The 26,235-nt window shown below is 39.1% G+C and overlaps 1 protein-coding gene across 10 annotated transcripts in view; it reads right to left on the bottom strand.

Annotated features, from left to right (window-relative positions):
- Positions 1-6,181: 6,181 nt before the first annotated feature.
- Positions 6,182-26,235, bottom strand: part of bgm (acyl-CoA synthetase bubblegum family member 1) — a 41,460-nt gene continuing 21,406 nt past the window's right edge. For all 10 annotated transcript variants that reach the window (XM_076201454.1, XM_076201455.1, XM_076201452.1 and 7 more), the window contains 11 exons: positions 25,817-25,950; positions 23,926-24,089; positions 23,569-23,722; positions 19,540-19,778; positions 13,366-13,523; positions 13,104-13,210; positions 12,487-12,635; positions 11,766-11,894; positions 10,377-10,573; positions 8,838-9,035; positions 6,182-7,974 (listed from right to left, as the gene is read on the bottom strand). In XM_076201454.1, coding sequence (XP_076057569.1) covers positions 7,776-7,974; positions 8,838-9,035; positions 10,377-10,573; positions 11,766-11,894; positions 12,487-12,635; positions 13,104-13,210; positions 13,366-13,523; positions 19,540-19,778; positions 23,569-23,722; positions 23,926-24,089; positions 25,817-25,950 — 1,828 coding nt within the window. In that variant the 3' untranslated portion in view covers positions 6,182-7,775. The remainder of the gene's footprint in view (positions 7,975-8,837; positions 9,036-10,376; positions 10,574-11,765; positions 11,895-12,486; positions 12,636-13,103; positions 13,211-13,365; positions 13,524-19,539; positions 19,779-23,568; positions 23,723-23,925; positions 24,090-25,816; positions 25,951-26,235) is intronic.

Below are 26,235 nucleotides of genomic sequence, written 5' to 3'. Positions count from 1 at the left end.
TTAACATTATGTAAGTTTTCCTGCGGCATTTTACAATCCTCTTCACTTTCCACTCATTCCGTAATATTGGAGTCGTCAGCGAATAAGTCAACATAGTTGTTTATTCAGTTCAACAGATTTTGTTATTAACTGATTTCCAGTTGAGTAACTCGACGTTCAATTTCGTTCTTCGTGATTGGCTCCAGACATATATATTGTCTAGACCTTGTTACATTTCGCTGGCTTCTTTATCCTTTACTCTACATAATCTTTGTATTGTCTTAAAATATGTTATGCTTGTTCCGCTTTCCATTATATTATTTACGAGGGTACTCATTACTCTCCTCCATCCTGGCATTTTATCTTTCACTACTGTTTTCATGTAATACTCTTCCAGGAAACAATTTATCCAGTTGAAGCGCTCACTTCCAAGTCCTCCATTATGCTCCAAGTTCCACAAAATTGGATTGCTTTCATTAGATCAGGGTATGCACAGTCCACCAGCCCTTTATTGCAGAACAACTGTTCTCGAGTAAAAACTTAGTAGGTTTGATACACACGTCCCCCTAGTTCTAAATCCGAATTGGTTATCTGCCAAAATGTTCATATATCTAAAGTATTTAATCCATTGATCCTTTACAATTATCTCAATTTTGTTATCCTGTTGACCAGGGACTGGTTCTATGGTTGAGTGGCTTCTCTTTACTCTTCGTTAAACTTTACTTCCACTGTGCCACAGTCTGTTGAGAAACCTGTGGAACTGATGCACATTATTCTCATGCGTGAAAAATTCTAATTGTTGTTGTTCTAAAAGAATACAAAGAAAATAAATATTGATAATAATTATTATAATGATTATGATAATAGTAATAAAATAACAATAATAATAACAACAATGCTGATGATAATAATAATACTAATAATAACAAATAGTAATAATAATACTTATGCCTACTCTCCCGCTCTCAAATGTTTTGCCATGTGACCATCGCGTTCGATTCGATACTGAAATTAATATGCAGCAGATGATCTGGACCCACGACATCAGCCGAAACTCCCCGCTCGCAACCGTAGGCCATATATCATCCAACGGCCGTGTTTGCGTGGTTTATCGAAACGGCCATCCGCATGGATGGCCTAAGATCTGTGGCCTATGGTGCTGGCTAGCGGCAGTTGGGGCTTGATATTCAGACATCCAAACGTGCACATTTGGCCAGACGGAGTTTGACATATGTCGACGGGGCAGGATCTGTTGTTGTCGCATCTGTGTTGTTGTTGTTGTTGTTTTCCCCCCAACTAACGCATAGATGATTAGTGACAATGATGCAAAGGGGAGTAGTTTAGGAAATGAAGGAGAGACAAGGAGGAAAATGAAGGAAAGGAAAGGGAGACATGAGCAAGTAGGAAATGAGAGAAAGGGAAAAGCAAGGAAGAAAGTGTAGAATAGGAAGGGAAAAAGACAAGCAGTAAAGGAGACAAAAGGAAGAGATAGGGGCGTGGGGACAGTGGGAGAAAGGGAAGAGGAGGGGGCGGAAGGGGTGTGGAGGAAAGTGGGAGAAAGGGGAGGGGAGGGGAAAGACGAGAAGGAAAGGGGAGGAACGAGCCCAGATTGATCCCTGTAATCGATCCATTTCAAAGATGGATTAGCTTCCTCGGCATGGTGACGCAGTGTGAATTTTACTTTCAGTGTCGGAAATAACAGTCAATTCTATTCACCTGCCGACAATCGTTGGGACCAACGCATTGATCTGTCAGTAACGGATACTTTTTTTTTAACGCGTCGTTCCGTTTCTTCATACATTTTTAAATGACGGAATTCCGTTTATTTACGCTAAAGTTTAATTTTATTTAATTTAATATGCTATTCACATTACGTTACAGAAGAGTTTTTGATTATTTTGATCAAATCGATAGTCAACGCTGCTCTAGTCTACCAGAACTTTGGACGGCGTGAATTGGTCACAGATCATATACATGGCGTCTCATTTAACTACATCGCTAGTCTATCCCTTTGTCTTAATTGCCAATATATGAGAACGAAGTCAGCCATGACAAACTGGGTAGTCGGTAACAGCTTCGGGGGGAAAGTAGTCGGCGAGGTCGATGTCGACAAGTAGGCTTCTCTTCTCGCCTATCAAAATCTTATGGACGCATCATTGGACAAAGTCACGTTCTAGATTAAAACATTACCTTTAAAAAGATCTTTACTTTCAATGTCATTAACACTATGTTTCAGATTAACTTTAATAAGCATCACTGCCACCATCAACGACATCAATGTTCATGACAAAAAAAATTCGGCAGTGCGGAAAAAAAAACGAACGCACATACTAACGAATTCGTTTAACAGGAAAGGTTGGGGTGTGGGGTGGGGGTTAAATAAAACGCTCTTTTATGTTTAATAAAACTATATCAAAACACAATGAAAGGATTCATAAAACAATAGAACACCACCGAATAACACTGTTTTATCTGTAAAATTACCTCCGCTGGTATAAGGGCGGACTCAGCATATGCTAGGTCACCAATTTCCTAGTTATTATTTCTATACGTACATGCATACATATGCCTTTTCCCCTTACAAAGGCTCGTGGCCTCGTCGGAACACACTCCCACTTCACACAGGACTAAAACTCATTCCACGCCCCCCCCCCCCATCCCCAAACTCAGCACCCAATGGGTGAAGGGTTCTCCCCGCGCTCCCGCCACACTACTCAAGTTAAGGGCAGTGCAGCGAGGCACAGCAACTCCACAATTATTTCTTTACATGAGAATTAACATTCCCCACCTTTTGTAAACTCTTTCGACCAGAGAACCACATATGTATAAACTTATATTTCTATAAACTAATCTATTAACAACTCAGTGGTAGGAAGTAGATGCATTGAACCAGTGAGTATTACCTGGATATCACATTACTGTTAAAGGGATAAAATATAATTGAGCATCTGTATACAGTAAAATATACTGCTGTATTAATATATATATATATATATATATATATATATATATATATATATATATATATATATAAATCCTCCTTAATAAATGCTTGTTACATAAAACGACTAAGATAAAATTGTATATCTTCTAGATTACCAATATCCATAACACATATTACATAAAATATAGTTGAAGAGAAAACAAAATATATCTCGTCGAAATCGGAGTTTCCGTGCACTTGGGTGTTTGTACGAATTGATTGGCACTTTTTCTTATATCCTATATTTCCAAAATATAAAATTGTATCAACATTATAACAAATTTACCTATTTTGAAATTTCTAAAATTATCTTGTTGCTTTAATATATCCTAATAGTGCTAAATAAACCAGAGAAAACATTTCAGATGCTGTAAATATAAACTGCGTTCATACGAATTGCCAGGCGCTAAAGTTTAATTCTCGATATCTTTACAACAGTTTATTTGTATGTATTATTTTATAAATTATATTACATAATTATTGTTTAACCTTTACAATTTATTATTTTGATGTAATACAGCTTGAAAGTACTAATCAAATGATAAAAAAGTCATTCGCACAGCCTCAGTTGTTGGGCACTACAAGTATTATTTTTATAATTTCCAAATATATATCTTCTTTTTATCAGTTGAATAACACAATCATTTTGTAACTTTTAGAATACTATATTTCTATAATGTAGTCTGGTTGTGCAAAGAAAAATAAAGAAAGTTCTATTTCAGCGCGAATAGTCTTTGAACAAAGATGAACATTTGGTAACATCGCCAATGGTAAGATGTCCGATCTCGTGTTAGGATATTTTTTTGCTCTCGTTTCCGACAAGTTTTGACCCCCCCCCCACCCCTAAAAAAACAATTACTTTACATTATACTCACACATATATATATATATATATATCTTTTTTTTTCCCGCAGAGTTAATGATCTAATGACCGAGAGTATGATCTGAGAACTGGCCGAGCATGAACACATTTTCAATTTGATCACTTGTTTCCTATGATTATGGAAGTAATTTCCCTGGCCTTATGCATTTCATGTTCTTGGCGTACCTTCCATGAAGTTATGTTGCCTTCACACCAGCCAACAATTATGATCCATCTAGTCTTGTCGACATTTCTGACGCAAGATTTCATAATTTTGAATAACCTTCATTGCTCCTTTTTCGATTCCCTGCCTCTCCATCATCTCTTTAAAGTTCACTGTATCTTTCTGTTCACAAGATAGACTTCTCAAACATCCAACAGTTTATTGATATTATCCTCGTTTGCTTTTTCAGTATTGAAAATATTAATTTTCTCGTTTGTGAGCTAGATTTGTGTTTTTCCTTGTTCAAGCTTTCAATGAAACTTTGAATCATGGGAGGAAAGTAAATTCTTCAACAATTTCGACTCGGTTGCAAAATCACTTACAAATATTGCTGTCCTTGTAAACTTAGAGGCTATTCCTTCCTTTTATTTTGATCTCAGTTTCATCATTTGTAGTGAAAAAAGTTATGTAAACCAACACTTCTGATACAGCACTTTTGTTTCTTATCTTGACAGACGCGACGTTGAGAAAAACTCATGATTTTCCCTCACAGATTTCTTTCCAAACTTGGTACCACCAATTCTGTGTTACAACGATGACCGTGACAACTGTTGCGCTCCCCTAGGTACCCGATTGGTTAATATTTTCCATCGGGGGCATTTAAAAATGCTAAAATTCGAAACGTTAGTCGTCGCGTCAAACCCGTTTTCCCCCTCCTGGAGCGTGTGTTTCACCATGGTCTTGGATCATGTGTTGGACTAGTGATCGACATCAATTACCTTCCCAGATGAGAACTCTGAATTATCATATGGTCTGATCTATGGCTAATACTGTGATCTGACACACAAAACTCTTTGTCCACCACAGCTGGGGTGCCAGCTTGCAGAGCTGATGATTTTCAGTCAAACTCTGTAATTCACCTTTCCCTCTATTCCTCCATTCACTGCCACATAAGACCCTGAATAATTGAAGCTCTCCATTTCCTCCTGTCTCTCATCTTTTAAACTCAACTTCAACCTGCTACTATCATTACTCTTTGCACAACACATCACATTTTTGCCCACATCTCCCTACTTCCATATGTCCTCTCAAATTATAATAAACAGCTTTAATCTATTGTGACACTCAGCCCCAAAGACAGTGTCATCTACAAACAATAACTGGCTTCCTATCACTCACCAACTACATACCCCTGCCTATCACTATCATTTACTTCTCTCACCACCCCATCTATATATATGTTGAACAATCATAGTGATATTACACAAACCTGGCACAACCCCACCTTCCCCTCAAACCACTTTCTCCATTCCAGACCCTCAAACAAGCTCAACTACTCATGTAAACTTTTTTGAACACCTTCTGTTTGTGGTCTTGCAAGATGGACAACAGAGCTGCCCATTTTCAAAACCTGGCTACTCCCCTTCACCTCCATCAAGAGGTGGAGCCCTGAGGAATTGACACTTGATCTACCAACTGGACACAAAATCTCTTTCTATCAACTTCAACTGTATTTCTTACACTTTTTCACATAAAAAAAGAGCTGACAACTGGCAACTCCTCCTGTCTTTCTACTACTTTCGGCTGGTAACATAGAAACATCACCACACTAATATAATGCAACACTCCAAAACTTTTTCTCATAGAAATCTAAGGAGACCCCAAGGACCAATACCAGCTGCTGCAGGGGTACAGGTTTCCAGTTAAACCCAAAGCAAAAATTACTATCATTATTAACATACACCCACTCCTTCAAACTAGTGGTACATTTTCCTTAGACACACATTAAACAATCTCACCAGCCATTCCACAATATTCATCCATTTATTTCATACAACAAATATATAATTTAGGTGCTTTATTGATTTTAATTTCTTTTAAAGCTCTATGTATCTCCTCTTTTGTTATAACCTTATCATTCTCCTCTTCCATCAGTCACTCTCCAGCCATCTGCAAATGCCATACAATCAAAGCTTCCCTACCCTCTTATGCATTCAACAAATCTGATATATTCATCTTCTGCTCACCACCTTCACCTCTATGAACACAAGTTCCTCTGCATCCTTTATTCTCTCCTGACCCAAATCACCTCCTCTTACTCTATTCACTTCCTTTGTAAATATCATTTATTCTTTTCACTATTCTCCATTAAATACCTACCCTAACACTATTCTCCATTAAAGACCTACCCTAACACTATTCTCCATTAAATACCTACCCTAACACACATCTGGTATCCTCTTGACCTCCCTTACTCTGCCATTTTCCTTCACTCCCTTTATACTATACCTCTCATATGCTTTATATCTTCTTTGTAACAATTCCTTATATATTCACTTCTTTTCTACTATCACTACAAACAACTCTTAAAATAAAATTTGGAGGGAAAAGACCAGCTTAAAAAATATGTGGTTGAGCTGCAATAAAGACTCTCTTTTACTCTCTTCTCAAACGTAGCTTAAAACTGTAAACCTATTACAGTCAAATCATGACCTTACACTGAAGCTGCCAGAAAGTCTGATGACTATGAAATATAAAGAACACTGAAAAAATACTTATACATACATACATATACCAAGGGTTTTTCCCCCTTACTAGGGAGGTAGCCAAAAAGGAAAAGGCATAAAATCATTCCCACCCATTCCATCCCTGAAAACACTCCACACCCCTCCACCCTCCCTTCCATCTTAGCACCTCCTAGATGACGGGTCATCCCTGCACCCTGTCCACTGCCCTGGGTCAGAAGCAGTGTGGCAAGACACAGCACATCCACAGCAAGGCCGCTTCATTAAATCGGCTAGAAAGTACTTGTGACTGATGGAACCAATCACAAGAAGATAATGGTTGTTGACTGCTCACAAACAATAAACTGGTATCATGAGTTGGATGTTTATCCCTTGCCTCACATAGATAAAATAGTTAACAAAGAAGCTTGTTCTAGGGTATTTAGCACTCTTGATTTACAAAGTGAATACCACCAAATTTTTATCTGAAGGGAAGGGATGCTGTATAAGACCTCTGAGAAAAAAGGAAAATTGTATGAATTCAACTGGATTCTATTTTATACTAAAAATGGAGTAGCCAAGTTTCAAAGAATAATAGATGAAATTCTTGAAAAGGAAGCTTGCTATTTCTTTCTCCACTTGTATACTTTCAATTATTGAGCAAAAACACTCATCTGTTGAAATGGAAGCTTAAGCCTTTGTAGAGTGTAAGAAAATTGTACAAGTATCTCATGGAACAACACTTTTAGCTTATCAGTGATCAGCATGATGTAGATTTTATGTTTGATTCCAAATCTCACAGCACAATAATCACAAAACACCAAAATGGTGTTTTATATTTTCCTGCTACCATTATAATGGGTGCTTATCCTTTTAATCATTTCTATATCTGTCAGAATTTATTCTTTTATTCTAGAGTCAAGCTGTAACTGAGCTATTCCTCTCAATGCCATCTCTTTGGTAGAGAAAAAGTTAAACTTGTCTATATTAACCCTTACTGTATCACGTTGTATCCTTTTATTCTGGCTGTTGCTAAAATATTCTATCATTTCCATGAATAACCAACAACAGGAACCTCTGTAGTTCCCCTCTGGTAAGGATGGAAATGAGAGGAGCTACCATGGATACCCAAGACACCAGATAGGGTTGATTATCACTCTTACTCCCTCTCTTTTTCTTTTGCATAAACAAAGAGTAAAATCAATTTAAACCTAGCTATTATATCACCAACAGAGATCTGAAAACTATAACTCTGAAAACATTACAAAGCACTGCAGCACTAAATTATAATTTACTATTCTTTGACAACTCATCTGGTGTGGTATACAAGGTTTCAATTTTTTCTTTGTATTTTTCTAGAACAAACTTCCTCTTCAACTTAAGGGTACTATTCAACTCTCCAGTGGGAAGTGAAAAGTCATGTGGAAGGATGGTCCATCGCTGAACTTTCTGAGCATTGGAAATGGCCAATTTTTCATTGTACCTGTTGAAAATACAACTTGTTACACCCTTCAAAATATCAACTAATCATATTTACTTCCATTTTTCATTTCTATGTAACAAAGTACACTACTACTACATACACATTAAACTCATTCCATCTCAAAGTACATTTCCCATAATCCTGACATACTGTACAGTGGTTATTACGATTTCATTACTGATTCATTATCAACTGGGAGCATACACCAGGGTATGTTGTTTCATTCACTAGTAATACCACAGGACTGGAAAAAGGCTAATATGGTACCAATTCAATGGAAGAGGTAAAGATATATCACTGAACAACCAGTGTCTCTGACCAGAATGATTGTAAAATTGTGTAAAAGACTTGTAGAAAATCAGTGGATCAAAAACCTTAGAGATGAAAAACTTGACAGATAACAAATTTGGTTTTAGACATGTAATATTATGTGTGTTGAAACTATTAAACTAAAAGAAAAAAAATAATAATAACAATAATAAATAATAAATAAATAAATAAATATCTCAAATGACTTTTGGACTATAATGGTGGCTGTAGTTGGTTACCTGAGAGCCATGAGTCTCCTGCATGAAAGACATGGGGAAATGCATTGACTGAATGACCTCAACACTATTATCAAATCACCCTTTCTCTTCTCTTTTTTTCATGATGTGAAGAATAATTCATGTCTTAAAGAATCTCACAAATCTACTCTACTCAACAGCCATTATCAAGTACATTCCTATAACTTCACAATCTCCCTCCTTTATAAGGGAGATAGCCAAATCAGAGTCATGCGCTCACTCCCACCCATTCCACTCCCATCCACCACCCACAGTAGAAACTTCACATTATACCATAACAATAGGAAAAATACATACTTTTTGATGGCCTCATCAATGGCTTTTGCCACCTGTCCATTTGGGTTGTCTTGCACATCTTTAATAACATCCTCAATTGTTGTTGCAGGACAACCAAAAGAGTTCATCCATGATATGCATGATGGAGTGAGTTCTTGGAGTGGTTCTCCACTTTCTATGTCACTCTCTGCTTTCAGAGTCAGTAATACTGACAAAAACCTGCAATAATAATGAAAAGCCAATGAATTTTTGTTGTTAGGGAAGAGGGTGGAGGGGAGTGGAGTGTGATGGGGATGGAATGGGTGGGTGTGGTTTTGTCTTTGTTTTTTGGCTACCTCCTGTATAAGGGGTAAAAATGACTTTGGTATATGTATGTACGTAGTTTTAAGTTGCCTGCAGTGTCTATGAGGCTAGATACCAGTTCACTGGTAGAACCCAATCACCTTCATTGATTTTATCAGAGGGCCTTCTTCTCAGATATATATTAACCTACCATAACTGTTGTTGTATACAGGAAATAAGCTTTGCTAATGGAATCCTGTCTCTTACTCTGTCATCTATCTATAAAGCTTCTTCCCCCTTATAATAAAGATAGACTCAAAGATACACACCCACTCCCATCCATTCCACTTCCATCTATCATCCTTGTTTCCCTCCCATCTTAGCTCCTTGTGGCTTTAAATTCATTTATGATTTTAGCCTCATCTATATTATTTCCTAAGCTATTCCTGGAGTTGCTGGCTAGTTTAGGAGGAAACTCGCTAGCTGAGTGGGTTAGGGCTTTGTTACTTACAGTAATGGTCGAGGGCATGGTGGTTCAACCCTGCCGCCAGCGAGTTGGACCAAGGACATGGTTAAATAAATTCCATGCTACAAAGTTCTCTGTAAAGGGCACTGTCCTAGCCTCACCATAGAGGTTTGTGATGTTGAACTATATCATCATCATCATCATCATTCTAGGAGTTGATATATCTGTTTATTTTTTCTCTTGTATATCTATGCTTTGGGGAAGAGGGGAATGTCTGTTGAGGAAGGATGGGAGAGGACTGAAGACAGGGGTGAATGGAGGATGGTTGTATATGGATGATGTTGTGATGCATGAGGTGGAATGGGTGGGGGGATGGGGGGTGAGGTAGTATATGTGAGCAAAATTTGACGCAGCCCAAAGGGATTTCTCCCCGTCTTATCCTTTTATGCATGGGGGGATGGAGAGGGGGGTCGCCGATTTAATGAAGCAGCCTTGCTGTGGATGTGCTGTGTCTTGCGACACTGTTTCTGACCCAGAGCAGTGGACAAGGTGCAGGGATGACCCGTCATCTAGGAGGTGCTAAGATAAGAGGAAGGGTGGAGGGGTGTGGAGTGTATTCAGGGATGGAATGGGTGGGAATGATTTTATGCCTTTTCCTTTTTGGCTACCTCCCTTGTAAGGGGGAAAAAAGCCTTGGTATATGTATGTATGTATGTATATCTATACATACATACATATACCATATAGATCTGTATAGTTTGCATGGGATCAAAGTAACACAATATTATAGAATAAAAAATTAGTACACTTACTTTTGCTTATCTCCAACAAGCATACAATTACTAATACAGGGCAGAAGTTTCTTAATATTGTCTTCAATATACACAGGGGGAATGTTTTCTCCACCTGCTGTGATGACCAATTCCTTTAATCTTCCAGTAATATACAAAAATCCATCACTGTCGAAACAACCAATATCACCTGTATGTAACCAGCCTTCATTATCTATCTGTAACACAAAGTTGAAAAATGATATGGTTCCATTCTGTGAAAACTAACCATAAAGTGATCAGTCATAGTTATTAACCCCTTCCATACGGTGCCGCACACGTAGGCGTCATGGACTTAGATCTCGGTGGCAGCAGCCAATGCCAGCCGTACGACGTGTCGTAATAATACTCGCATCATAAAATATAGTCACCGCTTATATCGATCGTTCTCTCTTCACCCGTGAATTTTGATAACCATAGAAAATGCGATTACAAAAGAATTAGAAAGAATGTCATTATGGAGGGGCGACTACAATAAATATAATCAAGACGCCGATATGGCAGCCTCGCGAATACACTCGCTCCTCATGACGCCTACGTGTGCGGCACCGTATGGAAGGGGTTAACATATATAGGAGGAGGAGGAGGAGGAGGAGGAGGAGGAGGAGGAGGAGGAGGAGGAGGAGGAGGAGGAGGAGGAGGAGGAGGAGGAGGAGGAGGAGGAGGAGGAAGAAGAAGAAGAAGAAGAAGAAGAAGAAGAAGAAGAAGAAGAAGAAGAAGAAGAAGAAGAAGAAGAAGAAGAAGAAGAAGACAAAAAAAAAAAAAAAAAAAAATGCATAAAATCAATAAATTAATTTATTGCCCCAGGTTTCTTACAGGAAGTCCATGGTACCATGGTAACCAGTAACAGCCACTTGGTTGGACCATAAGTCATTCAAGGAAGAAATATTGTGTTGTTGTCTAGGTACGGCTAGGGTGAAGCATAAGATGAGGTGTTCAATGTGTGACAGTTGCATCTGAGGCAGTTTGCCTCTGTGGTTGGGCTTATTCTGCGTTGGTTCTTGATGCTAGGTGGTGATCTGAACAGTCCTAGTACTGTATATCATTGATATGAAAGCACTTCCACACTAACACAGGACAGACAATCATCCAGTATTTCTTCCCAGTGATATCTATGAGAGGTCCCAAAGATTGGTGCCAGCCCCTGTGGGGTTTCCAGTGAATGACACTCAGGGCAATAACTATAATCATTACTTGCACTAATTGCTAATGAATTACAACACTGACAAGCATTACTTTTCCTCTGTCTAAAACTGGGAACACAAAACTAAAACATTCAGCTCATTTTACAATTTTTTTTTCTATACTGAATCACAGATACAGTTTATACAAATAACCTAAAACTAAACAAATATATACAAATTCAGTTACCGCTGCATCTGTTGCTTCTGGCATTGCCAGATATCCCATGCATACATTTCTTCCTTTCATTAAGATTTCTCCTTCCCCTTCCTTACTTCCAGATGATTCATCAAGACGGACAACTGTCTGTGGTACAACCTGTAACATATTTAAAACAATGATATCCTGATGCCTTAACAACCAACATGCTTTATATGAAATGTACCAGGTAAGCTTCATAAAACATGAAGTATGCAATGAAAAGCTCTGCTATAATTATATATAAAACCAAAGGCCCTCTATTATAAATGGGGTAACAAAGTCAGAACACACACCCACATCATACACATAACCAATTTAAACATAACCATCCCTCCCATCTCAGCACCTCTGAGATAAAGGGTCTCTGTCCTCCTTCACACTGCTTGGGTCAAAGGCAATGCAGTAAGGCACAATTCTTTCACAGTAGGGCTCAACAGCTGGTGTTACGAGTACTTTATCCCCAATGCTTCCTCATATGGCGACCACTCTCCTCACCCGCTCAAAATAATTCATAATGCAGATAAGAACATTAATTCAGACCTTTTCATCCTTTCAGAATCTCCCTCTATTTACTCCTACTTGCACTCCCTCTTTTCTACTTGTTAGACATTCCACATGTATCAAATAATGGTTAGTAAATAAATAAGTTGATTACCTAAAAAATAATAATAAAAATAAATACATAAAACTTAACATAATTTCAACTTGCCTTTCCAACACTTCCTATTCTGAACATGCCTGCTTTGGTTTGCCCCATAGAACAGAGTCCTAGGCTTTCTGACATTCCATATCCTTCCATGATGGGCAAATCTAGACTCATAAAGTACTCCAGCACATCTTTTGATATTGGTGCAGCTCCTGCAAATTGTGAATACAAAAAGTAATTTTTTGTCAAGTCTGTTAAGCTTTTCAAGAAAGTGGCAGTTGCCGACAAGACTGACGAGTTAAACACCATATGAGGACGGAGCCTTTATTTCTACGACGTTTCGTACTTGAAAAAGCTGTAATAAGCGAAACGTCGTACAAATAAAGGCTCTGTCCTCATATGGTGTTTAACTCGTCAGTCTGTTAAGCTTATAATTTACAACTTCATTTATTTGTTTATAAAACTGTATAATAAAATTTCAATATTTTGTACAAACAAAAATAAACAAATACATAAAGTTATGTACTCAATGTGGTTGTTGCTACCTATTTCATCCTTTACTTTGATTTTTCTTATTACATATCACAACTATAACGATTCCAAATTACCTCCTAAGGAATACACCTACTACTGCATCAAAAACTAAATCTTTACTTAGACAGCATATCTAAAATACTTACCTGATACAAATTTATAAGCTCTTTCAAAACCAAGAACTTTCTTCACTTTGTTCAGGATGAGGCCTTTAGCAAGTGAATGACAAATCCCTTCATATAAAGACAAATGTCTGCAATGTTAATAAAACATTTGAAATTAATCAATCTATAGCCTCAGATTTTTTAAAAAGATATTTGTGGCCCTGAGGGATCCAACCATAAGCCAGGCTGACCCACAGGTCACTCATAGAAGAGATTTTACATTGTCATCTGAACTGCATATTACCTTCCCTCACGTAGAGCCTCATAGTTGTTTAGTCCATGATGTTTAGCCCAAGTTGCTACTTTCTTTTTAAAGCCTCCCACCTGAGCACCTGCTTCTTGCATCTTTTCATAGATTTTCTCCCACACTCGAGGAACTCCAAGAAAACATGTTGGTTGAACCTGAATTTAGAAATCATAACATATATAGGTTTAAAAGTGTCCTAACCAATGTCAGATTTTCAAAGGCAAATAACATTTTCTTCAAACATCTATACAGTTGCAGGGCTATACACCTAGGTCTCTTAATCCAACACTTGCCAAATGCCACTTGTGTGGACATATGATCCCAGGACATAAACCCACTTCAGGAATTGACCCTGGACATAAAACACCATCAATGCATGAAGTGAGTTTATATTCTGGCACCAATGTCCTCACAAGTGGTGGTTGGTGAATCCCGGATCAAGAGACCTTGGTGTAATATTATACATATTACATTTCAGCTATATAAATAAAAGGTACATGAACTCAAAAGTATTACCATCCAACTGCCTCATGATCCTTTGCATGCAATAAAAATATTTATAGAATTATTTCTTTCCGATGAAACTATACACTTTGTATTAAATAATAATGTACAAGTTCCTGGAAAAAATCATAAAAATTATCGGTAATCACAACTATCTACCACATGAATATCTATCTATACACCAAATGGCTTCCTCCTTATGAGAGAGGTTGTTGTTGTTGTTGTTGTCGTTCCCTAGACTGTCTGTCCGAGCAGTCCCGTCTCCCCAAGGAAGGCCACAGCCGAAACTGGGTTTTCCCACAAATCCTTTATAGAGTGTATGTTGTGTTGTTCGCGTGCATGATTGTGTATAATGCAGTCTTCCATTATGTGTTGTATGGTATGGGGTGAAGTGTTACATCCTGGGCAGCTGTTCACAACACGGTCGTCCAGCCTCTTCTGGTAGCTTAGAAGTGCTGGGTGGTGACCGCATCGCAGTCTGGCCAAGAGGACTCTGTCCTTACGTGGGAGAGAGGATTCAGAAGGGTGGATATCAGGGGGTCTGGCATGCAGCAGTGTGTTGTCTTTCAGTGTGTTAATGGAGCGGTGAGTGATATGATTATGAATATGTTTCCGGAGGCTGGTATTCGGTGGTTGTGGAGGAAGAGAAGAGAGAATCTGTGTGAAATAAAGGTCTTTGGGTGTAGTTTTAATGTTTCTTGGTGTGTGTGGGTGTTCTGCTATGTAGTGTAGCGGGTGTGATGTGTTTGTGGTGGCTGCAGCAAGTGTTTGTGTGCCTCTCATGTCGAGGTGGTCTTTGACTTTGAGGACTTTTGTTTCATGGTGTAAATGGTCTGTAGGTGATGTATTTGTGCAGCCTGTAATTGTTTTTAGGGCTTTGTTTTGTATGATTTGAAGGGTGTTGTGGTGTGTCTCACTGAGATTAGGAGCCCATGCAGGACTCGCATAATTCATCACTGAGCGTATGCATTGTTTGTATATTGTTATATTAGTTTCTTTGTTTTATCCAAATGTTGTTCCAGTGATTGACTTAAGTGCGTTAAGTCTAGGTGTGCATTTGTTTTTTATGGTTGTGAGGTGTTGTTTGAAAGACATGGATGTATCGTATGTTACACCAAGAATTTTCGGTGTGTTTGTGTGTGGTATTAGAGTGTTGTTGATGTAGAGATGAGGTATGTATTTGTGTTCTTTTGTCCAGTTGGTGAGAAGTGTTGCTGTAGATTTGGTTGGAGCTATTTTGAGTCTGTTTGTGATGAACCATGTGTTGAGTGTGTCAAGGTAAGGCTGGATTATTTCTGCAGCTTTGTCTGTGTTACGATGTGTGCATGTGATTGTTATGTCGTCTGCGTAGGAAGAGATTTGTATTTCTGAGGTGTCTGGCGTGGGTAAGTCATGCATGTATAGATTAAATAATGTGGGGGATAGAACCGAGCCCTGTGGTACTCCGTTCTTAATGTTTCTGATGTGCGATGATTGGCCATTATATGACACATGAGCATTCCTGCCCGCCAGATAATTGGCCAGCCATCTTTTGGTGTTATTGTGCATGTCTGTGTTATATATTTTATTTGTTAGGTTGTGGCGGGGGATAGCATCAAAAGCTTTACTAATGTCCAATGTTATAAGAAGTGTTCTGTGGTGGGGCCTATCTGAATTGATGCCATCTAAAATTCTTTGTGTGAGGTTTGTCAGAAGAGTGTTTGTGGAGTGTAGTGGCCTAAAACCGTGTTGTGAGTCAGCAAGGGGAATATATGGTGTGACAAGTTTAAGTATTAGGCGTTCAATGACTTTAGAGGGGGTGCAGAGAAGTGTGATTGGGCGGTGCGATGTTGGGATTGTTGGGTCTTTGTTCGGTTTTGGAATGGTGATTATTTTACCATGCTTCCAGATGTCGGGTATTGTGTTGTGTGAATAGCTGTAGTTTGCAATGTTTGTGAGTGCGTGTATACCTTGTGGTCCAATGTGTTTTAGGTGTATGTTGCTTATGTTATCAGGGCCACAGGCAGATGAGTGCTTGAGACTATGCAATATGAGTTTTGTCTGACTGTCTATGAAGGGTGTATAGTCTGAGTCTGTGGGAAAGTCTTTCTTACGTCGAATGGTGCGTCGGTCGTCAGGGTGAGATGTAAGATGGCTTGTCTGTGCAAAATGACGTATGAGTGCGTTTGCTTGTTGTCTGTTTGAGGGTAGGTTATCTGTTGTTGTGATTATTGCTGCGTGAGAGCGTGTAGTGTTAGTGTTGGATAGTGTGATGCTGTTGAGTGTTTTGTACAATTTGCTGGTGTTTGTTTTGTGATCAAGTGTATTGATAAAGTTTTGCCAATTTTGTGTTTTTTGTTCATGTATTTTATTGGCAATCACAGTGTTTAGTGTTTGTATTTGGTCTGCTATGTTTTGAGGGATAGGTGTGGGGGTATCGTGTTTAAGTGTGTCACGTTGTCTGATGAGGCCTTGGATTTCTGGTGTGAAGTTGGGGTTGTGTGATTTTCTGTTGCCTCTAGGGATGTATCTCTTGTCTGCGTTTTGTATGATTGTATTAAAAGCGTGCACAGCATTGTTTATGTTTGTGATTGGTGTACTGTTAAGTGTTTCAAAATGTTGTTCTGTCTCTTCATTAAAGGCTTCCCAGTTAGCTCTCTTGTAATTGGTGTAAGTGTGTCTGTGGCCAGCTGGGGTGCATCTTGTTTTGGTGGTGATGATGATTGGAAGGTGGTCAGAACCAAGGGCTCCGACCACTCTCCATGATGTTGTTGGGGTTAGGCAGGGGGAGCAAAAGGTGATATCAGGAGAGGAGGGAGTGTAGAGGGCTTGGTATGGGATATGTGTATGATTATGCGTGTTGTTCATGATAGTCAATGAGTCGAATTGAGTCTGTATATCAAGCCCTCTGTCTGTGTCAGGGTTGTCGACAAACCAGGCAGACGACTTGGCGTTGAAGTCACCACCCATGATCAGGTTAGGGATTGAGGTTAGTTGGCTGAGTTGAGGTCTGAAGGTGTTTGGAACTGTGGGGGATGATTGGGGGGGAATGTACATGTTAACTATTGTTAGTGTTGAATTGTTGCCTGTGCGGATACGAATGGATTGGGTTTCTGTTGTGTTATCTGTGGTAGGGAGGAGAATTTTGGTTGTGGCACTTGTGTCCACAAAACAGATGGAATGGTGGATCAGGGTGATGAGTCCACCGCCATTGCCGTCAGTCCGGTCTTGTCTGATGGTGGTGTAATTATGAAATGATGGTGTTTTGTGTGAGTGTCTTAATTTTGTTTCTTGTAGAATTGCAATGTGTATGTTGTGTTGTTTAAGAAAGTGTTCAAGTTCATGTTTTTTAGTGTTTATACCGTCAATGTTGTGTTGTAATATGTTGATGTTGTGTGTTTTGTATGTGTTGTATGTTGCCGTTTGGGGTTGAGGTTGGGGTGGTAGTGGGGAAGGTGTAGGATCTGGGTCAGAGGGGGGGAAAGGAGAGATCGGGGACAAAGGAAGGGGAGTACTAATCGGGGGTAAGGGCAAAGGGAAATTGTGAGTGGGTAAGGGTGTTGGCTGTGGTTGGGGAGGTGGGATTGGGGTTACTGGAGGGCAGGTAGAACATGTCCAAGTGTTTGTGTATTGGTTTGTGTCAGCAAGTGTTGTACAAGTGAGGTGGGCCCAGTTTTTGCACATATTGCACTGAACTGAGCCCTTTGTCTGTCTGCTCGAAGTAATGGGTTTAGAGCATGTTGGGCATGTGTATTTTGTGGTGGGCCCAGGATTGCTCTCTACATCTCCGGCTAAAAGTAGAAGAAGAGGGGTGATCGCCGGAAAATGACCCCTCAGTGCAGAAAAAACGTAACATTGTGTGTTGGAAAAAAAGGATTGTGGTACTCCCCCAGGTAGGCGTAGCTCCTCCTTGGGGATCGGTGCCATCTGCGTAGAGCTGATGGCCAGGGGTAGATGCTGCTGTTTGGCCCCCATGCACCATCCATCCTACACTCATCCAAGATCCATTTGTTTCCCTTTTTTAATCTCTTAGTTCCCTGTGGATGAAGGGTCATCCCTGCTTCCCACCCACTGCCTGGGTCAGAGGCAATGTACCACGACACAGTACCTCCACACAGGGCCTGACACCTGAAGCTGGTTTACTCCCAGAGCTTTGTTTCCATGGTGACCCTCCCTTCTCATTCCCTCTTGAGTAATTAAGGAATTCATTTCCATGCTGACCTTTCCTCACTCCCACTTGAGTAAATGGGGAAGATTGACATCCATTCACAACTATTCTCCACTCACATCTATCTCCTGCCTTCTCCCTTCCCTGCTCAACAGACATTCCCCTTTAACTCATGGCTCCCTTCACCCCTATCCATTCATCCATCCATCCATCCCATTATCAGTCTTCCCCTCAAGTTCACTCCATCCACCCCTGCCTTCCACTCTTTTTGCAACTCTTTCTTCACTCATTCTTTCCTTGTGTCCAAACTATCCTGGTATTTTAAGCAATCCTAACTGCTAGCTCTCTTTCTACCCCTACTCTCCACCTCATCTCCTTTCTCACTCTATCCATCCTTGTAATCCACACCATACTTCTTAAAACAATTAATCTCAAGAACATTTAAATTTCTCCTTTCTGCTACCTTTACATTCCAACTCTCTGCCCCATACAGTGTTGTAGGCACAATCACTTCTTCATATGAAAAGGCATGAAGTTGAGGGAAATGTCTTCAAGGCCATTACTCACATTAGAGTGAAGGTGAAATTGGGATGGGAGATGTGGGTCATTGTGAATGCATACAGTCATGGTAATGAGAAAAATGACAAGGAAAGGGAGCCTTTTTGGATCAATTTATGTGAAAGTTTAGAAAGTTTTGGTGGTGTTGGAGGACCTCAGTGCTAGATTGATAAGCCAATAGTAGGAAGGTAAAGGGAGTCAGGTAAGAACTATAGTGAAGAGATGTTAGAAAGGGAATTGATGATACCAGTGTTTACAAAGAGAGACAAGCATAGATCATGTGGAAAAGTGTGGAGGAGGGGAAGGTGGTTGGAAGGGCATGGGGCTGGAGCAGGTTAGCTGAACTTCCAGAGTTGTCTTGAATGTGAAGGGTGGCTGCATGGAAGCTTGGTCAGAGAAACCATAGGGATTGGCAACAATATAAGAAAAGCAATATGTTCCCACCTCTGCATATGCTCCCAACTGATATATGAGGGCTCTTGCACAGGACTGTGCTGATCATATTAATGTGCTGCTCTAAGGGAAGGATTTTTTTTTTTTTTTTTTTTTTTTTTTTTATGAGTGAAGATGATTTACAGAAGTTGCTTTGGGGCAAAGTATTATTATTTTCCAAGGTTTTCTGTACTGTTTGTAGGTTTTCCTTTTTTCTATCAAATATCAATAGAGATGATTAAAAAACTACACATAGTTAATTACTAATACATCTATAGTGATAGTTGGGTAGTGATCTGAATTATACCCATACCTGAATAATATGAAGGCAATCTGAATAGCAACATGTATGTGCCTACAGATAAAATTGATATTTGATTGGTACAATCCAAATATACATACATACATATACGAAGGGCTTTTTCCCCCTTACAAGGGAGGTAGCCAAAGTCAAAAGGCATAAATCCACTCCCACAATCCAAATATAATTCTACATTATCACATGCTTCAAGCTGACTCTCTTGTCTTACCTCTTGCAAAGTTTGAACTAAAGATCCTTTGAGGGCATCTGGTTGAGCAAAATACACAGTAGCAGCAACTGTGCAAGCCAAGTAACCATCAAGCATTTGTGCAGCCAGGTGACTAAGGGGAAGGTAAGACACAAATACTTCTTTTGCTGTTTCAATTTCCATTATATGTAGATATTGTCTAGCTCCCCATGTCATGAAATCCTGTGAGCACATGACTCCTTTAGGAGGACCTGTTGTACCTGCATAATGAGAATAAGAATGACAACTAAATTTTAAATTTCTTCCAATATTCTACATAACAGATAATCAGTCATAATAACTGCTGCCTCACTGGATGGAAACTTACAGCCTCATAGTACATACACATACCATAGGCTTTATCCCCCTTACAAAGGATTACAAAGGCAAAGCATGCCGACAGGAGACCTTGTGATCCATATCTAGGTCGGATGAAAAAAAAAAAAAAAAAAAAAAAAAAAAAAAAAATCATATTAATAATAAATTAAAACTATAACAATGTAAATAACAATTAAAATACATAAATAAATGCATTGGTATAGTTGAATACCAAACAAACAGGTAAATAGTAAATGATAATAAATTGACATATAACTAATAATAAATGAAAATCAGACAGACAAATTATAACAAAACAAAAACAAATAATATAACATAAATTATAATAATTACAGCATCTTACTTAGGTATTTATCTAAATGATTCTTAAAGCTTCGAACTGAACTACATTGCACTACCTGTGCAGGAAGTTTATTCCATTCATTAACTACACGGTTGGCAAAGTTGTTTCTACCTACTTCCAAATTGAATCTATTTCCGGACAGTTTGAGACCATTGTTTCTTGTCTGATTCTCATTCAATGTGAAAATTTGGTCACTTTTGATGTTGTCAATTCCCTTTAAAATCTTAAAGACCTGTATCAAGTCACCTCTGAGTCTACGCTTTTTTAGGGAAAACAGATTCATGTGCTTAAGTCGATTTTCGTATGATTTATTTTTGATATTTGGAATCAGTTTTGTGGCTCGCCGTTGTACTTTTTCCAGTCTGTCAATGTCTTTAATGAGATTCGGTGACCATACGGAAACAGCATATTCCAAATGTGGACGAACTAACGATTTATATAGCTTGTTAATGAGTGATGGACTTTTGAAATCAAAAGATCGTGCAATCAATCCCAGAATCTTATTTGCTTTCTCAGAGGCTGAAATACACTGCTTGGATGATTTGAGGTCGTTACTGATAATTACGCCGAGATCTTTTTCACTATCCACTTTTGTTAACGAATTTCCAAATAACTTGTAATCGTACTTGCTGTTATTTTTACCTATGTGCATTACCTTGCATTTACTTGTGTTAAATTTCATTAGCCACTTTTCAGACCATTGCTGTAATTGATCTAAATCTTCTTGAATATCTAATTGGTTTGAGTGATCATTTGCCACTCCGCACAGTTTTGTATCATCAGCAAATTTGGAAACAGTAGATTTTAGTCCATGGTCTATATCATTTATATATACTATGAATAGAAGTGGCCCAAGAACGGAACCCTGAGGAACTCCACTTGCAACACTTTTCCATCCAGAAGTTTTTCCATTTAACCTCCCTTACATGGGAGGTAGCCAAAAGACAAAGGCATAAAAACCATTCCCTCCCATTCCATCCCTAATACACTCCACTCCCCTCCACCCTCTACCCTCCCTCTTATCTTGGCACCTCCTGGATGATGGATCTCACAGTGGCTGGCAATACTCCTTGGTACCTCCCATAGATCTTTCTTGGAATTTTTTTTGGACTGTTGTCTATACTGTACAGTATCAGTGTGGGACTGTTTCTATGTCACTGGTTAAGAATAGTAGGAAGGGAGCAGTTGACAGTTGTCAACTCTTATGTAAACTGGTGGAACACAAACAGTTAAGGGACCATGTATCAGCTCCTCAGGGGTAGCAGATTTTGAAAATAGGCAGCAGAGAGCTAATTCTCTCTGCTGTTCATCTTGCAGGGCAGGGCCACTATGAGCAGGTATTCACATATCTGCTTTCCTCTTTGCCCCCATCACCATGCACTTCCCTTCTCTTCTATTTTTTCAGTGCCTCTCATATGCTTCCCTAGTTCTACTTTGCAACCAATCCTTAAATGGTCACTTCTTCTCTTCCACCACTGCCTTAACCTCTTCATTCCACTATTCGCTGCCTCTCCTCTTTCCGTACAACCTCCATCCCACATACCATCCTTGTGCACCTTATTATTTCCTCCTTCAAATACCCATTCTTCTTCTATTCCTACACCCCACCCCCTAACCTTCACCACCTCCCAAACTTCTCTCAGCTCCTGGTATTTTTTCTCTGTGTCCTTCTCATTTAATTTGTTTATCCTCAGCATTTCTCTACCTCCCTTTCCCTCCATTCTCAATTTCCTTTCAACCAAATAATGATCTGATGATTTCTCACTCTTTCTCATGAAAACATTATATCCAGAACTCTTCCAGGCTTCCTCTTGGGTACCACTATATAGTCCATTAATGCCCTCTCAGCCACTCTCCCTTCCACCACCCTTTCCCAGGCATTCTTATGCCTAACTCTCTTCTTAAACACTGTTTGCTGTCATCAACTCCCTTTCTAAATACATTTCTAATACATCTAATTTAATTCTTACTTGACACCCTAAACCTCCCTCTTACTTAATCTATTGGCTAATTTCCTCCTCTAATAGTGAGATCCCTTCCATTCAAAACTCTCTAAACACTCATTTAAATCACTCCAGAAAGTCTCCCTCTTCACTTTCCTCATTACCAGGACTGTATGCACACAAAAAAGCCCATCTCTTTCATCCCAAATTCACCTTCACCCACTCAAAGACACTTCCCTCTACTCCACCACACACTTTCGTATCTCATCACTAACCAACAGAACCACTCCTTCCCTCCTTTTCCTGCTCATCGTGCCTGACACTCTCCCCACTAAAGTCCCAAATACTATTTCATCCCTCCCTTTTAAGATAACACATGTTAAAAATTGCTGTTTCAATAGTATGCTACAGTACCTTGTGGCTGACCACTTACTTCCCACAGCCAACAAGTGCAAGTTAGAGAGCCAATGACAGAAAGTGCATAAAAGAGGCCCCAAAGGCGAATGAAGGTAACTAATGGCCTGTCACTGACTACTAGTACAATTTCTGTAAAGAATGTTCTACTGGACATCACCAAACATTTCTGTCCAACTCTTGGTCATCTTCTCATTTCTGATTTTTATTCTGAACATTCTGTAACTGATATTGTAAATGGTCATTCCTCTTCTCCCATGCCTATAACCTCTAGCATCTATGGAGTCTACCTACATGGAAATCCTAAAAATGAGGTGGATGGATGGCGTCAAGGGGGCACTGGATGCATGAGGAATGTATCTCAAGCAAGGAAGAAAGTGCAAAAGATAGGAATGGTTATGAATGAAGAAATGTTAGATTTTAAAAATATTTTCTTGTCTCTTCTATAAATCATTTGAAAGGAATGGGGAGTGTGGTTGCCATATAAAGAAGCACTGGAGTAAACCTGTTGGATCCTGAAGTGAAAGATGAATTTTTCTGAAACATTTCATTGAATCACAACAAGCATGTATCGGTTATTGATCCAAGCTTCAACTCAAATTATAATCAAGTGAAAATTTTACAAATGTATAGGAATAAATGCACCAAGAGCATCCATCTCTGCCCTGCACATACAGGTACTATCAATATACCAAGGATTTTTCCCCCTAACAAGGGAGGTAGCCAAGTCAAAAGGCATGTACCCACTCCCACCCATTCCACTCCCATCCACCACCCTTTCCTCCCTCTCATCTTAGCTCCTCATGGATGATGGGTCATCCCTGCATCCCTCCCACTGCCCTGGATAAGAATCAATGTAACACAACACAGTACATCCACAGCAAGGCCACTACAGGTACTAAAAGTAAATAAACAAATATTTCTTTTATATCAACAAAAGGTTGATTGTTCAAATTATTCATATTTTCTCACCTGAGGTGTAAATGAGTGTGCAACACTGATTGACTGCGGCAAGACTAAGGCGTTTTTCCAATCCCTGTGGTTTTTCAGCTTTTCCAACAGCAAGTAATTCAGCCCAGGACATAACACCTGGAGCTCCTGTGATGCCTTTCCACTGTACAATAGCCTATGAATAATAACAAAAATTATTTACAAAGTAATCTAAATTACTAGCATACAACTAAAAGAAAACTAGTATACTTATAACATGAACGATGTTTAGATAATAATCTAATAATATTTCTTTTACAAATATCCTTAATCTTTTTCCAACACCACTTCATTCCAAATCAGAGATGACAGTATTGTGTATTACAGCTTCAAACTTACCTTCACCTCAGGAAGAAATTGTTTTACAGCAAGAATTTTTTTAAGACAAACAGTGTCTTCCACAAAGATTATTTGAGCTCTGCAGTTCTCAGCAATATGACGACAAGCTTCTGGGGAGTTGGTGGTGTATATCCCAGCACACATACCACCAGCAAAAATACATCCTAGAATAACAGTTCTCCCTTCAGTTAATAGGTTACAATTTTTTTTTAGTTGTTTTAATAAAATCCATATATCAATCAGTAATCTTGAATCTCTCTTGCATTAAACCCACAGCCCTGAAGGTCAATTAATCAATCCAATGCCCTAGGTCTCTATTGCAGACCTCTAACCAGCAACAGCAACTGGATTGGCCCATAAGTCACTCAAGGAAGAAATATTGTGTTCTTTTGCATGTACAGTTAGGGTTGGATAGTGTAAGATGAAGTGTGTGATGGTTACATGTTGGGTTGCAGCTTTTCCACTCATTGAAACTCAAGGCAACAGTTATTATAATTATTTTCATCTCTTCACCTATGTAGTGAAAACCCATCTTCAAATTCTGCAGCAATCCATGCATCTCTCCCACAATCTTAAGCAAGTGACATGTCTTTTATCATCACTCCCTGGTCTTTCTCATCTTTTGTTTTGCTATGGATTCATTTCCCCAGGAACAGTTCAATGATGGTCTTCCTTAGCTAGTGCACATTTCCAATACTTTGCATTTATTTTAAGCTCGCTGCATCAAAATATCATTCACACATAACTCCCTAACCATCCCCCATCCCCTCCCTTCAATGCATCACAGCATCATCCATACACAACCATTCTCCACTCACCCCTATCTTCTGTCTTCTCCCTTCCTTCCTCAACAGACATCCCCCTCTTTCTCAATGCCCCTTTTACCCCATCCATCTCATCTTTGGTCACCCCTTCAAGTTCACTCCTTCCACTTCTGCCTTTCACACTTCTTTTACTAATCTTTCTTCACTCATTCTTACCATGTGTCCAAACCATCTCCCCTCTCCTTTTCAACTCCAGCTTTTCTCCTCACCTCCTGATTTCTCACTCTATCCAGCCTAGTAACCCCTACGATACTTCTCAGACATTTAATCTCAAACACATTTAAACTCTTTCTCTCTTCCTCTCTTATATTACATGTATCTGCACCATACAGTGCTGTCAGCACAATCACCTCTTCATACAATTTCCTCTTAGCATCCATTCCCAAATGTCTATTTCTCATTACACTTTTAAATCCCCCCAGGCATTTACTTGCTTCTCTCAATCTACATGCTACCTCCACCTCCTCTCCTCCCTTTCCTGCCACATTTGCCCCCAACAGAATGCAAAATAAATAAATAAAATAAAACACACCAGCATTTTACAAACAGCAAATAACTTATCACCTGTGCCACACAGTATATTGATATACAAACACATTCACACCCAGGTCATAAAACAAGCTCTTCAAAACTGACCACCAAACTCAATATTCCACCAAAGTCCCAGACATCAGCACTGCAGAGAAATCCATTCTTAGAGAGGCAAGAATTGCACTAGTTCATTTACATACATGACACTATCCAGCTCAAAAAGGAGTATCAACACAGAATAAGTCTGGCTACAGAATCAAAGTATCCAAGAGGCAATCTTCACACAGAGGGCTCTTAACACCTCATCCAACACTTCCCCATGCTTATTATCACCATACAACACATCCATTCTTCCTTGAGTGACATCTGGGCCTGTCCAGAGGCTGCTGAAGGATTTAGATGTCATGGGTGTCCTGCAAGAGACCTGGGGCAATAGATATATAAAAGTAGGGTAATATTATTTTTATATATTGTTTATATATTATTATTATTTTTTTTTTTTTCTTTTTTTCTTTTTTTAAGAAGATAAATCTTACCAAAATTAGCAATCATCCATTCTGGACTGTTAAAACCCATGATGCAGACACCATGGAATCTTTCCAATCCCAGCTTAATGAGGGCCTTCGCAACTGTACATGACTCCTCAAAGTAGTCTTTATATGTCCAATACCTGCATGATACCAAAATCCTTAACATGGGGGTTATGTAATAATAGAATGGGAAAAAGGGGAGGGGAGAAGAGATGAGAGATAGAAAGGGAAAGGATGTGAGGAAAGGGTGTGAGGAGAAGGGATGGAAAAGGGGGAGGAAGGGAGAGGAAGAGAAGGAAAGGTGATGGGGAGAGCAAAGGAGGTCTTTGTAGAAATGATTCAGCCAAATGCAAACATGACATTAAGTACAAACCCTTCTCACTCCTTCAGTGGAACAAGGAATGTTCCTTACTCTGACAAAATGA

Source organism: Oratosquilla oratoria, chromosome 18 (genome assembly GCF_046742065.1).
Source record: "Oratosquilla oratoria isolate Oo_2021 chromosome 18, ASM4674206v1, whole genome shotgun sequence".
In the NCBI taxonomy this organism is placed as follows: Eukaryota; Metazoa; Arthropoda; class Malacostraca; order Stomatopoda; family Squillidae; genus Oratosquilla; species Oratosquilla oratoria.
Note: the sequence above shows the minus strand (reverse complement) of the source record. Positions and strands in the feature narration are given on the sequence as shown.